Source organism: Staurois parvus, unplaced genomic scaffold, assembly GCF_062004578.1.
Source record: "Staurois parvus isolate SC_StPar_1 unplaced genomic scaffold, SC_StPar_1.0 ptg000362l, whole genome shotgun sequence".
NCBI lineage: Eukaryota > Metazoa > Chordata > Amphibia > Anura > Ranidae > Staurois > Staurois parvus.
The window spans coordinates 6,511,010-6,527,624 of NW_028318158.1; the positions used below are offsets into that span (position 1 = coordinate 6,511,010).

The following is a 16,615-nucleotide window of genomic DNA, read 5'->3' on the forward strand; positions in this document are numbered from 1 at the left end:
ACAGCCAAAAAAATCTAGTCATCTGGGGTGCATTTATAACTCACGTGTCTTAAACGCACAGCAAACTCAACTAACAACACACATTAACACTATAGGCACATTTGTTAAGCATCGGTATTTCGAGCAAGTGTGAACAAGGCCTTACTGGCCAGCTCACCAGGTTAAAAGAAAAGAAAGAAAGCCTAAAAAAGAAAAGTAATGCAGCCACCACATCTAAGAAATGGTAAGCTGCAATATAATAAATGTTTACTTTTGGGTTTGATACTGGTTTAATTGCTCTGTATGGCCAGCTGTAGGTCTCTTGTAGATACAGAATCTGTATATATGAATGTCATGTTGTTCTAGAAGTTAGGACCGTATTCTGTTCTTTGAAGATATTCTTTTGCTAGTATAAGCTCAAAATAGTCATGAGAAAAAGCATAAGTGTGTTCAGGAAGGAGGATTGGGAATGTTTGGCTGGGGGGCACACAACACCTGGTCCTATCATAGTAGGAATATGGGTCAAAGTGCACCACGCAAAGTGGACCGGGGGACCGCAATTATCAGACTGGGATCAAATGTATTCGATAAACATAAATCATTTTCTTCTTTGTAGATTAATCATACATAGAATAACCCTGATCCCCCTTTTCACACCTCAATCAGAAGGGGACCTCTAATCAGTGACTGCAGTTTGGATTGGGGTCAGTTAGTTATATAATGCCAAGCATCTGTAACTGATTTCAGGCCCCACTGTGTTAGAGGTCTAAATGGGGGAGTATCTCCACTCAGGGCAGCACCCCAATAAATCTTATTTGGACTGACACCGGGGGGGGGGGTGGCAATAAGAGTGGAGAAGAGGAAGAGGGGTGTTCTGTATATCTAACACACTTCTTGTTATAGGGTGACAATGTTGCTCTCTCCTACACAGTATGGTAAGAGAGCGTTGTCACCCTAGGACAGGAAGTGTGTCACTGGAAAAATCTTGGAAAATGCAGCTACCACATCTAAGGGCTGGCAAGCTGCAATACTATATATTATAATATTAGTTTTGTTCCACTTTGATTTACAATTTTGAGTAAAATGTAGTTTTGAATATTTTTTGTGCTCAAAATTAATTTTCTTCAATATCGCCAAGATTTGGGATGTAATAGTTTTACCTAGTGCAGCAACACCCACACATGTAGGACACGCAATGTTAGAGGGGATTTATTCTTCCAAAGCAAATACACTTTTGCACACTGGTATTGAATAATATTCCAATGTTTCTCTTCTCCCTCAATTTTTCTCTATCACTCAGCTAATTTGCACCCATTACTGACAGGGATGCCGTGCAGGCGACAAACATCCTCCATATCAACTGATGGCATCATTGGTTGTTAGGATGCTGGCGCTAGAAGGTTGTAATGGTGCACAATGAAAACCCGTGGCTTTGTGTAACTATAAGGTAGGCTTGATCCATCCGCTAGCTTCTATACAGTTCTTGGGCAATGTTTAGGCAGTTTGCCGAGGCATCCCTGAAGATACATCAAGGCACCCCAAGGTACCAGGGCACAGTGGTTTAGAAAGGCTGTTAGACCACCTATAATTTGGGGTCTAACAATTTGGTAAGAGGCAGGGTGTTTTGCGGGGGTGGGTGCACATCACCTGGTTATAAATCCTGGGGGATATCATGGACATAGTTACACATATAAGCACGATTTTAATATTTTGAACACTAAGACACTTTTTACAGACATTTGGGTCACATTAATCTGGTGATTTATGTACAGACACTGATTATTGATTTTTTGGTTTCTCTGTGACTTATTGATATCACATTTTGTGAACAGCAAGTTACTTAAGTGATTTATTTACAGACACTTACAGATTTATGGTTTTGCTGTGTTTTTATTGACACAATATTTGATAACTTAGTGTAACAATATTAGATATCCTTAGTATTGTCATCCCTGTCCAATTCTGCTCCTTTGGACTAGAAGTCCACCTAGTCTCACCCCTTTCAGAGCCTGTTCACTTGCATGCATTGATTTCAGCAAAACAACATGGCAGCCTTGACTCACAAGAGACTGCCCACAGACTGGGGTTGATTTACTAAAACTGGAGAGAGCAAAATCTGGTGCAACTCTGCATAGAAACCAATCAGCTTACTGTTTTTTTTTTTTGGCAATACTTAATTAAATAAGTTGAAGTTAGAAGCTGACTGGCTACCATGTGCAGCTGCACCAGATTTTGCACTCTCCACTTTTAGAAAATCAACCCCACTGTTTGTAGGGAAAAGGATTTTGGGAGATGTAGTTCTGGGAGCATACTTATATCATTAGGAACTGACCCCTCAGCAGCTGCTTATGAAAGAATTTGATGTGTCTGGTGAGTAACTAAAGCTCTTTCTTACTAAAGAAACAGTGTGAAAAGAGAAAAAGAAGGCTAGAATATGTTCTAGCGTGGAAGAGGTTGGTTTGGTGGTATATTTGGGTCATACTGTAATTATACAAATTAAGTACTTCCATTGTGTTATCTTCCATGCTCCTCGCCAGCAAATCTCAGTTGTATACTACCCAACCCTAGAGTTTGGTTAAAGCCATAGTTCACCGTTACCAAAAACCTGCCTATGCAGGTAAGGAGCTTCTGTAGACTTTCATGGGCCATATACATACAGTACCTGTGATAGTGGGGATGAGCAGTAACAACTGGTATTATTTTAGCAACATTCTACCAACAAGGCAGGATGATGCCATCAGTTATTTGGCCAGGCTTCAGGAGGTACATAAAGGTCCTACACCCATAGCACTTGAATTTTTTTATTTTAGTCAAAGAAGCTGCACAGTTTGTTTTTACCTACAGGCAGGGGCGGCCTGACAACTCATGGGGCCCCCGGGCAATAGGGGATCATGGGGCCCCTGTGTCCTTGCCCAAACTCAAAAAAGCCTATGAAAAAGGTACCAGGGGCATCTCATGGGGCCCCCTACTGACCCCAGGCCCTCGGGCAGTGCCCAAATTTCCAAATGGTCAGTCTGCCCTTGCCTACAGGGGCCCCTTACCCACAAAGGCAGATTTTTGGTAAAGGTGAACTAACCCTTTTAAAGACAAAAAAATAAGACAAATATTTTATTATCACATTTAGGTATTTCTTTTAATTGCAATTTATTTCAATAATTAGCACATACATCAAACACAAAAACTTTAAACATACAAAAATGCACAGCTCATTCACATCCAAAATTGTTTCTCAACCTGGAAGTCAATAGACCTATATACCCTGAGATGCAGTACTTCTGCTTCAATTGCTCTTTACTTCATAATATCACGGGCAATTTATTTGTTGCAAAGCCCAAAAACTGTCCCACAGTGCAGATACAAATTATTAATAACAATGTGTAGACTCTCAAATTTTTATTTTTTTTTTAAAGTATTCGCTCTCAAGGCTTTAAAGTGTTACTAAACCCACAACAGTAAAATCAGTCTGTGTATGCAGTAAAGCTAGCTTGTTGTACTCACTGTGGAACCTAAGGGGTTAATCCTCTGCACTGTGTAAAAATTCTGTTTGATCCTGACTTCTCTGATCCTCCCCTTCTTCCAGTGTCCCCCTCTTATCTCCTCATAAGACATATCTGAGGAGTCACTCCACACATGTTCAGTTTGGTGTGTATTGCTAGAGAGGTTTTTTTTTTTCTTGGGAGAGTTCATGTCATCAGCACAGGGCCAATCAGCACTGTCCAGACAGACAGGTTAGGGGTTATGCAGTCTCTTAGGATAATCAGGGGAGAATGAAAACTCCTCCTCCAAGTTTTAACGAGTGCTCTGCTGAACACTGATAGAAGTCACAAAACTTCTCTAACTGCTGATGAGGGAAGGTATAATAGGTAATATTTAGTAAAATAAATGCATTTCCATGTTGTGCGTACTGTGGGAGACCAGATATAGTGAATGCAGGGTCCTGGGTTTGGTAACACTTTAAGGCTTCATTTTAGATTTTAAGCTATCAAGAGCAGGGCCCTCCTAACTCTGTGTGTTGAGTTTTATTGTAACGGTCTCTATTTGCATTGTGCAAAATATTGGTGCTGTATAAATCCTGTATAAGGCTAGGTTCACACCTATGCAGTTTGTGTTTGATACGTTTCTGCAGTGCTTCTTGCACATGCATTTTAGCCACGTTTTTGATGTGTTTTGCGGGTTTTCTTTTTCATCTTGTTGCTGGGCAGAACAAATTGCAAAACGCATCAAAAATGCACTACATGCTTTTCTGCAGCGTCTCCAATAAAGTCTATAGAACCAAAAACGCAACGTTTTGCATTTAAAAAAGTCCCTAATCCTTTAAAAAAAACCAACCAGGTGAAAACGCGGAGATGTGAACCTGTCCCATAGGAAATCATGTTAAATGGACTGCTGTACGTTTCTGCCAAATGCAGTGGAAAGCGCACAGGTGTGAACCTAGACTACAATAATAAGAATTGTGTCTTTTTATGATGGCTAAAAGTGCCTGGACACATCTGAAGCAGTGACAGTTAGGGCCCATTCACATTATTAAATGGTGTTATTGCATGTTAAATGAGTTGGCGCACTGCGGTTCCAATTATTTTAAATAGCACCTTAATGCACCACCACAAGGTACCTTATCGCAGTGTATGGCAATGGATGGTAAAACACTGCCTTGTATTGTGGTGGGCTGGGATACAAAAAATTGCAGCAGGTACAATTTCAGCTCAGTTGTGGTGTGTTAGGCAGCCAATCTAAATGAATGGGCTGCCCTAATGCATCCGATATGACCAGTGTGAATGAACCCTGAAGGGCAGAAAGGGAGACACAATTTATGACAGAGCACCAGGGGCGGACTGACAACTCATGGGGCCCCCGGGCAATAGGGGATCATGGGGCCCCTGTGTCCTTGCCAAACTCAAAAAAGCCTATGAAAAAGGTACCAGGGGCATCTCATGGGGCCCCCTACTGACCCCGGGCCCTCGGGCAGTGCCCGAATTTCCAAATGGTCAGTCTGCCCCTGCAGAGCACTGTTTTGCAGCATTGATTTGTCAACTAATTACGGTCCAATGAGCTGGGAAATGCTGTGTTCACCTGCACAGCCATGCGCTGTGACTGTGGATGTGTGTAACAGGTTGGTCTCAGAAGGTGAATGTATGCACATGTGAGTACACAGTCCACTACAGGGCATAATCCCTCCCAGGCAGGGGCGGACAGACATCTCAGGGGGCCCCGGGCAATAGAGGATCATGGGGCCCCTGTGTCCTCACCCACACCCAAAAAAGCCTATGAAAAAGCCAATGAAAGGTACCAGGGGCATCTCATGGGGCCCCCTACTGACCCTGGGCCCTTGGGCAGTGCCCGAGTGCTCGAATGGTCAGTCCGCCCCTGCTCCCAGGTGACAGACACAGATCTGTGCTCATACATGTAAAAACAGTTAAAAATGGACTTGATATAAAAAATAGATGTAGGGTAGGGCCCATGACAGGTACAGGTATAGGAACACACCAAGCCAAGTGGTCATCGAATCACAGCATGGGGCAATCGTACAAAGCTATCTCAACCTGAACCAACAGGACTCCGCCGAAAAGTAAACTTCTAGTTCAAGGCGGAACCCTTTCAGTTTTGATAACTGACACAAATGGCGTGTCTATTGACATATGATCACTAAAAAAAAAAGTTGCAGAAATATGTAAATCATAAAAAAGGCACATCTGTTCCATCCACGTTGTCTTCTAAACTATGGTAGAGCAGAGCCACTGTAGAAACAAGAGAAGTGATAATTAGCAGAAATTAGGGTCAGAAGTGTTACAAAGAGACTGACAACATTTTAGTTTTATTCTTTTCTAGAAAATAATATGCTGCAAAAGATGGTGGTAAGAAAAGCAATGCATGGGATTTACAATGTTTTAGGAGGGTGTTAAAGTACAGGCATACCTCGGTTTACGAATTTGATGCGTTCTGTGGGATGTTTTGTATTGCGAAAAATTAGTAAACCGAAACGAGGATTCCCATAGGAATGCATTGAAAACCAGTTAATCCGTTCCGGGGTTCAGAAAAAACTCCGGGCCGGCACATAAACGCTTCGTATTGCGAAAAAAATTTGTGAACCAAGGCATTATTTTCAATGGATTTTCATTCATAAACCAAAATTACGTTAACAGAGGCGTTTGTAAACTGATGTACGCCTGTAGTTGTGAAGGCTGAAGGCAAAAACCTTCAGTGTGCACCCCCATAATACTTACCTGAGCCTGATCCCGATCCAGTGATGTGCACAGGAGCCGAGACTCTTCCGGGTCTCTCTCTCCTTATTGGCTGAGACACAGCAGCAGGAGCTGTTGGCTCTTGCTGCTGACAGTCACACCTAGTGAGGAGGGGGGTGGGGCTGATCCACGCTCTGTGTGTCGCATAAACACAAAGAGGTGGCTTAGGAGCGAGCACTCACTTGTCTGGCTCTTACCCTCCTGCTGAGCACCCACAGAGCAAGCTGTGGTTCAAAATGTTCAAATTTGCCGCCGATTCCAGTGCCCGTACGTCCCGACGTCACAGGGACCAAAACACGGAAGCTGGATGCCGGCATTGACCAGAGGAGATGGCCGGGGACACTGCAGGGGACGCATCGCGGGAGCGAAGGACAAGGTAAGTGCTGCAGGGACTCCCTGAGCAACGCTGCATGGTAAGCCCGAGTGTAGCTCGGGGTTACCGCTTTTGGTACTGAAACTTTACCCCGAGCTACACTCGGGAATACCGCTAGGGAGGTTAAAGTGTATTTTTTCCAAAAAATTTGCATTTGAAAAACCACTGCGCATAAATTGTGAGACATAAAAATATGCAACACCCAACATTTTATTCCCTAGGGCCTCTGTTTAAAAATATTTAATGTTTGGGGGCTCTATGTATTTTTCTAGCAAAAAAATGTTTTTTACATATAGGAGAGAAATGTCAGAATATGGCTGGACTAGAAGTGATTAAAGGGATAAAACAAGGGGAAGTGTGTATGTTAGGGCTCGTTCACATTTGACTACTTTCTAACTCTTGCCAAACGCCCTTATTGCATTTGACAGGCGTTTGGGAAGCATTTTAAACGCTCTTCAAATATTCCCCAAACGCCCTATGCGTGTTTTTAAGGTGTTTGATAGGCATTTGCCAAATGTTAAAACCGCTCCATAAACACCTAAAATGAAGTTTAATGGTATTAACGCTCCGCAAACGCCTCACAAATCCCTGCCAGACATTTGAGTATCCTCACTATAGACTTGAATGGGAGGCTTCAACTCCTCCTGACTCCACATGAGGCATCAATTGTGCCGCGATGCTAATGCTTCAGTTTGAACAGCACTGTGTTCTGCCATGCGTTAAAAACGCTTCTCAAATGCCTGTCTAAAGTCTGCTAACAAAGCAAGTGAGTAACAGAGAGATGTGCCTATTTTTTTTCCCCACACACACAGATAGATGTCTGCTGGACCTCCAGCCAATTTATGAAGAATATAGAAAAAAGAATGCTTTCAATAAGATTTACCATACCTCGGGTAAGGACAGATCAATGCTTCCACTTTTATCCTTGTCCAAAAGATTAAACATTTCTGGAAGAGAACAAATAAATGCATTTTATTTAGAACAAGATCATTTCATAGAGCCACTGACCATAGAGGTGTGCTGTCAGTGTCATGTATGGCATTTAACTAGACCCTGAGACTCAGCAACCAGTTCTGTAGCGGCTGATACTTCTTGGCTACTGGCTGAACTTTAAGCCACCTACATCCCTCTGTTCATATAACTGTCTTGCTGCTTTTCACAAACGTCAAATCAAAGCAATCTCTAGTAACATTGTACACTAGGAGTTTTTTTCTACCTTACTGCTAAGATACTAGTGAACTGTGATGCACATTTAGTCCTCATGCACACGGGGTGTTTTGATAGCACTGGTAACGTTAGCTGTGTAAAGTCAGAGCGTTTTTACAGCTAAAAACTCCTAGAAACCCACTAGTCCTGGGTTTTTTCCAGCCAAATAAATGTTGATTGCAGTCTATGTGTGCATGGACACATAGGATAACATGCTGGGGGGTTTACTGGCTGTAGAAAAAACGTCAAAAGCCAAAAACAGCCACTGTAAAAACGTCCAGTGTGCATGACTTAAAGGAATGCCATAAAAGAGGACACCCTGGCTTTCCTGAGGCCAATTATATGTCAGATGTTTCACTTTCAGCATGCTTATTGACCTGACCTATATCCATAAGTACAGGACAGAAGCAGGCAAGGATCTTTGGGCAGCACAGTGGCTAAATGGTTAGCACTTCCGCCTGGCTGTACTAGGGTCGTTGGTTCAAATCCCAGCCATGGCACCTCCTGCCTGGAGTTTGCATGTTCTCTCTGTGCCTGTGTGGGTTTCCTCTGGGTACTCCGGTTTCCTTCCACACTGCAAAAGACATGCTGGTAGGTTAATTGGATCCTGTCTAAATTGGCCCTTGCATATGAATGTGAGTTAGGGACGTTAGATTGTACGCCCCTTGAGGGTTAGGGACTGCTGTGAATGTACAATATATATGTAAAGCGCTGCGTAAATTGACGGCGCTATATAAGTACCTGAATTAAATAATAAATCTTTAAAGCTTAACTACAATTATCCTTCCTGCGAAGCTATCCCTAAATAAAAGGAGCCTGTTTCCCAAGCACCACCTTTATCAGCAGATATTCCCATAGAATGGAGATCAAACCATTAACCCTAAATGTAGTGTAAGAGAGTGTTATACCCCTTATCAGTTTTTGTTTTTTTTATTTTTGTGTGTCCCGTAAGGAATATTTACCTTCACTTCCTGTTCATAGCCAAAACAGGCAGTGAGAGGAAATCCCTGCAAATTAAAGGAATCTATTGAGGCCTCCCAGGTCATCAAAACTAGTGTCCCCATTGGAAGACGTAACTACTACTGTTCTGGGGACAACTCAAAATTTGGGATTTTCTTTTACTTTCACTTTTGATAACGGTAAGGTTCCATTCACATTAGGTGATTTGAAATCGTGGGCAGAAGCATGGTGATTCTGCCCGCGATTCCAAAACGTGGAAAAACGCATGAAGTGCATTTTGGTGCCATTATTCCTAATGGCATCCCTGACATGCTGCATTTCTGCCATGGTTATACTGCAACAAAATTGTACGGCAATCGCATCATAACACTTTTAAAAATAATGCGAAGCTTGCTGCCCAAAAAGGAACAGGAGCTTCTTTTGTTTCACAAACACGCATAGGGCAGCTCATTGAAGTGTAAGAGCTGCCCAATGTGCAACACATGGAAACACTTGTAAATTGCAAGCGGGAGTGCTTGTTCCCACAACGTGATATCTGCACGGGGCCTTAACAGGACAAATAGAGAGGGTGAATCTCCCTAACAGGGGTGGAGGTAACAATAAAAATCCATCCACTCTGTCCAAAACTAAAAAAAAAGTTTTTGCCTTTCGTTATACTTTAAGCTGGTCATAGATGGATGGTCATAGCAGGGACTGGCCGAATTTCAGTCCATGACGCTTAACGCTGATGATAATAAAGAAAAATATTCCAACATTCCCATTTAATAGACGTTGTTAGATCGACTTCTGGCCATAGCCAGAAGTCGATCTAACAACGTCTGTTAAATGGGAAAGTTGGAATATTTTTCTTTATCAACATCTGCTGCCAATCAGCTGCAACCACCAATCAATGTATTCTGACATCAGAGGAGTCCCGCTATCAGAAATGGCACAGAAGGGAGGATTGCTCCAATCACCTTGCTTGTGTGGATGAGGTAATCCATTTTTTTTTTCAATCAACCCTCTGGCTGATTGAAAAAAAAAAAAAATCATCTACAGGATGTTCAACCTAACCTTAAAGCAGTATTAAACCCCAAAGCAACCATTTATTATTTTGCAGCTTACCAGTTCATAGATGAGGTGGATGCATTAGTTTTCTTTCTTAGTCATTCTTTTTTTTTTTCCCTTGGTGATCCTGCCAGTAAGTCTATTGTTTAACAGAACAAGCTGTCCTGCAGATGTAGCAGTTAGAAGATTGGGACAAACCATTTACCACTGACAGGGTAAATGGCTTACAATGATCAGCTTTTATTTATTTATGTAAAACCTAAAACTGTTGCTGTAACTACTTAAATAGTGTTTGTTGGAGTTTGGCTTCAATTTGTCGGTTCGAATCCCAACCACAGCACCACCTGTCTGGAGTTTGCATGTTCTCCCTGTGCCTGCGTGGGTTTCCTCCGGGTGCTCCGGTTTCCTCCAACACTCCAAAGATATGCTAGTAGGTTAATTGGATCCTGTCTAAATTGGCCCTAGTATGTGTATGTATGAATGTGAGTTAGGGACCTTAGATTGTATATCTCTTGAGGGTTAGGGACTGATGTGAATCTACAATATATATGTAAAGTGCTGTGTAAATTGATGGTGCTATATAAGTACCTGAAATAAATAAATACATTTGTTTAGTGTATCTAAATCTGCTAGTGCATCTACCTTCCCCTAAACTGGGAATGCTGCTATCCACAGGTGTCACTGTTGCTCCACCATCCAGATGGGAGGCACTTTAATGTAGGAGGTGTATTACATTTTTGGTTTTTGGTTTTAACACCCTAATCCTTGACCCCCACACTAACCAGACCCCTAACCTCATATGCCACCTAGAGCCTTAGCCCTGAACCAAAATATAAAAGTGCCTAAATATCATCACTAGAATAGACTGATTGGTGTAACATCTGTGGGTACATGAGAGTTTTTGGTTTGCTGATCTTTCACTTACTAAACAAAGTCTCCAGACGTATCATGCAGGCAACAAATGCATCGAAGTTTATAGTCAGGTCATGGGAAGCGTAGCGCAGAGTGATGCTCTGCTGGATCGTGTTGTTAAGATTGAATCCTAGAAGAAAACGATGTCAGTGATTATTCTCAGCCATCATTGCTACATCTTCTGTTAATGGGACAACATAAACTTCACATCCATGCTAAAAAATGTCAGTTTAAGACAGGGGTAGGTAACCTTAAAGAGCTGGAGATCTACCTGAACGATACGGCAGAAATCAAAGATCACCGACACCGTGTCACCTCCTCACACCTGATTTAAACCTTTAAATGCTGTACTACCGTGTTGCAATCATGTAAATTGCATGGCAATTGTTCTGTCTCTCCAATCTAAGCATTGATAGTGTGATCTCTGTAACTTACAGTTGTGATGAGATAGCGAAAACTTCAACCTCAGTTGGATACCACAGTCAGTGACTCAATAGAATGATATCTTGTAGGTCTTGTGAAGTTTATTCCATAAACTGAGAGAATCTTACAACAATGAAATTCCATAGGTCAAAATATCATACTGTTTCTGCTCCATGCCATGAAGCTTGCTGCAATGCATCTCTGGGAAAGGGGGGGCTATCTATACAAAAGAAACTAAACCAAAGGAAAGGGAGGAGCAGAGACAAAATATAGAAAACATTTAAAGGCATATGACAGTCATGTGAAACATGACAGCAATCATGGGTTTAAATCAAATGGTGAGGAGGAGGCAACACATGGACAACACACTCCTCACCACCTGTCAAACACACTCGGATCATGAGTGAGCACTTAATTGCATTCGGCAATGTCACCTTTATGGCTTGTTTACACATAAAGTTGGTCGGGGTGGTAAAATCCTGCGGTGGGGTTTTGGTTTTACTGCCTCTAATCTGAGACAGCAGCCAAAGGTGTACACATGCTGCTTTTGGTGGGTGCTACCTCCTGCCAGTCATGACCCATTCAAGAAAATGGGGCCACTCTGCAACCCCCCCGCTACTGCATGCTTCTGTGGGGTCCAAGGGGTTAAAGCAAGTGGTAAGGAAACAATACAATGCTGCCTGCTTCAACCCCTTGTTTGCTGTAGTGCACATGGTTGCAGAGCACTTGCATTGTGTCATGCTTGGCAAATCCTACACCCACCAACCATGACAGGGCGTATACCTCCTGCTGCGGCTACGACGTGTTCACCCCTGGCCACTGCAGCTAAAGGCGGTGCAATTGGGGCGGGGTGGTAATAACTATGGGGTTTTACCAGTCCAGAACTGCAAATGTAAATGAACCTTTACTGTTCTGAGCCCCCTATAAGACTTTCACACTGATGTGCTGCAGTTTTCCTGCACCGTGGGTGCAGCGCAGTGCATCTGCAACTTTCCTGGGTTAGCTGCACTTTGCCATAGACTTCTATTATATCTTGCAGGTGTGGTGCACTTTCTGAAAATGCATCAAAACTCCTGCATTCAGAAAGTGTACCAACCTGCATAATATAATAGATGTTGATGGCAAAGTGCAGCAAACCCATTGACAAGCCGCAGGTACACTGCACTGCACCCATGGTGTGGGTAAACCGCAGCACATCAGTGTGAAAGCAGCCCTATACTATTATTCCCAGTGTATTGCTTCACACTGACCTGACAATCTCTTCTTTCCTGCTGCTGGCACCACTCTGCAGACCGATAGTCGGGATAAAAGGTGGAATGCAGTTGGTGTCACTCCGCATGCTTATGCAGCTCTTGCTCCCTACTACAGCTCTAACTTTACAAGTAGTCCCTCTGCATTGCACCCTGTTTGATGCTCTGGGATGGCGGGTAAGCAAGCCCAGATCATGATCTACCAGTCACCTGGCCAAGATCTACTGGTAGATCATGATCTATGGGTTGCTGACCCCCAGTTTAACACTTCCAGGTATTAATTGCCTCCCGTAGAGATCCAGAGAGTATAGATATCTATAACCAAAGTCACCATTTGTTTTCTTGGGCTGAGATACCAGCTAAAAGATGATACATTCATTTAAATCCAGGTGCATGTCCAGTTCTTAGCTGTGTTCACAAATTTCTGACACAGATCAGCCCCTACTGTACTTGCTCTTCCCTTGTGACTTGCTGTAAAGTTACAGTGTCTCAGTCTGATCACTTTGCAAGAGGAAAAAACAAATGGAAAGAGCGCCAGACCAAAAGATAAAGGAGTCCAAATTAATTTATTAGTTTATTCTAAATAAAAACACTAATGCATTTTGGGGGTCAGAAAAACTCCCCCTCTATCAGGGCTTCAGTAAAAATAAGAGCCTTGAAATGACTCAAATTAGAGCTTTCCTGTGTGAATCTGTGCACGGAAGCTAATAGTTGGATCAGGAGAGTTATTGCCCAGTCGTATCTAGAGTCTTTCAGACACTTGAAATGCGTAGGCTGTTATATCAGTACAAACTAATAAATACATTTGGACTTTTTTATCCTTTGGTCTGGCGTTCCTTCCATTAGTGCATGCTGTTTTCTGGAAACCTGCTAAAGGATAGCCTGGGCTATTGTCAGCAAGTGAGAAGAAATGAGGGGGGGTGATCAGCGCAAGCACTGCTAAAAGTCCTGGGTAATCCTGGTATGGGGTAATGGTGGTAGTTATGGCTGTATGAGGAAGATGAGCATGGGGTAAGGGGGTCCATGTAGCACTGAGGGCAAGGCTTCAAAATAAACTGTAGCAGACTGTAGGATGAGAGAAGGAGAGAAGACGTCAGATGCCCTGCTTGACAAAGGAGCGCACTTCCGCCTTTCCCGGCCAGCGCATGCGCCGAAACGCGTCGCAGTGCACCTTGGGTATCTGATGTCATCACGGCCACGCCGCCGCTGCATTCCAGCGTTTGTTCCACCCGGCTCTGAGGGAGGACGTGCACACCAGCCGGCCTCACAGCTGTTCCCCTCCAGCCACCATACTGCTCCAGTGGCATGCTGACTTCTCCATACCCCACACAGATGACAGCTCTTCACCCTGGATACCCACCTTACTAATGGTTAAACCAACCACGGTTTTTATGCTAATACTTACCTTATTTATATGAGTGTTCCTACCTTTACACCTGAATAAAGTGATATACTGCACTTAGAGGCTCTTCTCTCCTTCTCTCATCCTACTTGGTCTATTGTCAGCAGCCTAACCTGAGCCAGAAAGCTCTTCAAATATTTTTGCCCTCACACTACTTTGTATGAACTCACATTAAAATCCTAGCACTTCTTGGATGTTTCTCTTCCCATAGGCAAAGTCACTGGCGTGTAGCACAAGAACAGATTTTTTAAATGATAAAAGGTAGAGCAATTCTGAATAATTATATAGGTTCTCTTTAGTGATTCATTTTGCCATCTAATAACTTTTCTCCAGGAGCTTTCCACTTCATATACTACAAATACACTACGCCTCTTTCAGATCCTTTAGACCACATGGTATTTATCCTCATCTTCACATGAGGTGGGTCTTTCTTTTCAGCTTCTGACCATAATCTTGCAGGAACAGACACCCTTTTATCTGATTAGGACAAAAAAAACCCTCCAATCAGGACACAGGATCTCTGCGGGAGTCTAAAACCAGATCTAAAGTGGGAGAAGAAAAGCCAAACTGTGTAAGGAACTCTTACATACATTTTCTATTAACCACAGCAATAAGTTACCTGCATTGTGTAACGCCACCCTCATTTCATGGGCATCCATGGTGCCTGATCTGTCAGTGTCTGCTTTACTAAAGATATCCTGTATGCAGATGACATTTAAAGGGAATGTATAAGTGTGTTTGCATATAAATACTTTATTATGGACAAGACTAAAATTTCAACAATTTTTTAAACATTATGCAGGTTATTTACAAAAACTGCATGGTGCAACTCTGCATAGAAACCAATCAGCTTCCAGGTTTTATTGTCAAAGCTTAACTGAACAAAGTGAGCATAGAAGCTGGCTACCATACACAACTGCATCGGATTCTGAGTGCACCAGTTTTAGTAAATCTGCGCCATGTTTTTTTATTCAAGTAAATATGAAATATTATATGACTATTCCACAATATATATAATAACAGTATATGGATATTTCATATTTACCATTTGCAACCAACGGAAAGTGCAATTTAGTAATTTTACTACTATGCTGTGAGTAGGCTGTTAGCTAATCAGCTGTTTAGAACAGTAGCCCAGACTGTTTAAAAATATAAATTGATTCTCAGATGGTGTTTGACAGGCGGTGAGCAGACATTATGTCACCTCTTCAACGCCTGTTTTAATTCCTATGAAGAGGGTGGAGGAGATTAGCACCACTGAGATGGAAAAAAGAATGAAAACAGTATTTTATGAAATAATAATAATAATGATAATAATGCACGGAGCTTTAGCAAACTAAATGTCATCCAGTTGAGCATTTAAATATATTGTAATTTGTGATCTAATTTTTTTTATTAGGAAATGTTTAGTAGGAAGAGTAAGTTACCACATATTTCTGTATCTTCATCCAGAGGGTTCTAAATTCTACCAGACTCAGCGTTCCAGTGCCATCCATCTTAACAGATTTAATTCAAGGAATATTTTTTTAAACGTATGTGTCATAATGGAAGTTTACGAACTGATTATTTCCCAAGAAAGCCACCTGAACTGGATATTGCACCAAAACCAGTTGATCGGCAGAGAGTAGATGTTCGGTGTGGAAAGCTGGTCCACCCAGAAAAATCAAAGTGCTCCTCTGGTTACTGATAAAGGACCCTGCAGACTTTCAGTATGCCATTAATAGGAACTATTCTAGAGCCAAACTGACTGAACTGTGAAATTACCTATTCCACAGTTCCAGAACAATTGTGTGCAAACTCCCAACTTCACTCAGTAAGCTGCTTAGTGAAGTTTGGCTGAGAAAATCTACTTTTTATTTAAAGGGTATTGGGAGGGGTGGTATTTAGGGTAGTTTAGTTTATTTAATTTAATTTAGTGTTTTTAGTATTTGATTTTTTGCATTTTTGTGTGTGTTTTAATTGTCATTTGCTGAATGCTGCTTTGCATTTTTTATTTTAGGCTTTGTGCTTTTTGTCCTTTTCTACAATAAAAAATAAGGGCTCGTTCACAACATAGTGCATAGACGTCAGTTTTTCTGCACATGTTCTGCAAAGGCACAACTAAATCAATTGTTCTCTATGTGCCCTGTTCACACCACAACACTAGTATCATGTGCAAATTTTTTCTGCGCAGGAATGTGCAACATGTATAAAACTCATTGAAGTGTGCATGAAAACTGATCTAAACTGATGTCTCTGCAAGTGAAATCTGTGCATCAGTTTTTCTGCACATATGATGTGAACAAGGCCTAAAATGGAGAGGTTAATGCCCCCGAACATTAATTTGATGGTTGATGAGAGACCGTTCAATGCATTTCACCAAAATGTGGAATTTTGCCAAAATCTACTACTTTTCAGTGAATATTTGAGAAATGAAAACTCTTGAATTCACTTATCCCTACAGACCAGGGAATATCCTCCTTTTACTGACTAATAAGGGGCACAAGTTTAAGAGGGTTAGATTCTTGAAAGAATCCCCTCATCTTTTGTTCCTACCCTACTTTGTTGCTCTATCAGGTCCCTCAGGAAACACCCAGTAATTCCAAGTGTGAGGAAGCATATCTCCTACTCCTGCTCTTCCATGGTAGCAGTACTCAGGCCTGAGTGACCAATCACTAGGACCAAACACTGTCACATGAGGGATGATGCCATCAGCCTTGTGTAATTCCAATACCATCCAGCACTGAGCTTATACAAGGTATGGATTCCCAGGTGAAACGAAGGAAGAGAGTGGCATGGGAAACTAAGCAAGGGTGGGGGGTTCATGAGAACCTCTCACTTAGCA

At 42.1% G+C, this 16,615-nt stretch overlaps 1 protein-coding gene across 1 annotated transcript in view; it reads right to left on the reverse strand.

Annotated features, from left to right (window-relative positions):
- Positions 1 to 3,085: 3,085 nt before the first annotated feature.
- CAPN8 (calpain 8) overlaps positions 3,086 to 16,615 on the reverse strand; it is a 99,433-nt gene continuing 85,903 nt past the window's right edge. The window contains exons 16-20 of the mRNA XM_089685061.1: positions 15,219 to 15,287; positions 14,411 to 14,489; positions 10,730 to 10,846; positions 7,480 to 7,538; positions 3,086 to 5,714 (exon numbers count right to left, since the gene is read on the reverse strand). Coding sequence (XP_089541187.1) covers positions 5,691 to 5,714; positions 7,480 to 7,538; positions 10,730 to 10,846; positions 14,411 to 14,489; positions 15,219 to 15,287 — 348 coding nt within the window. The 3' untranslated portion in view covers positions 3,086 to 5,690. The remainder of the gene's footprint in view (positions 5,715 to 7,479; positions 7,539 to 10,729; positions 10,847 to 14,410; positions 14,490 to 15,218; positions 15,288 to 16,615) is intronic.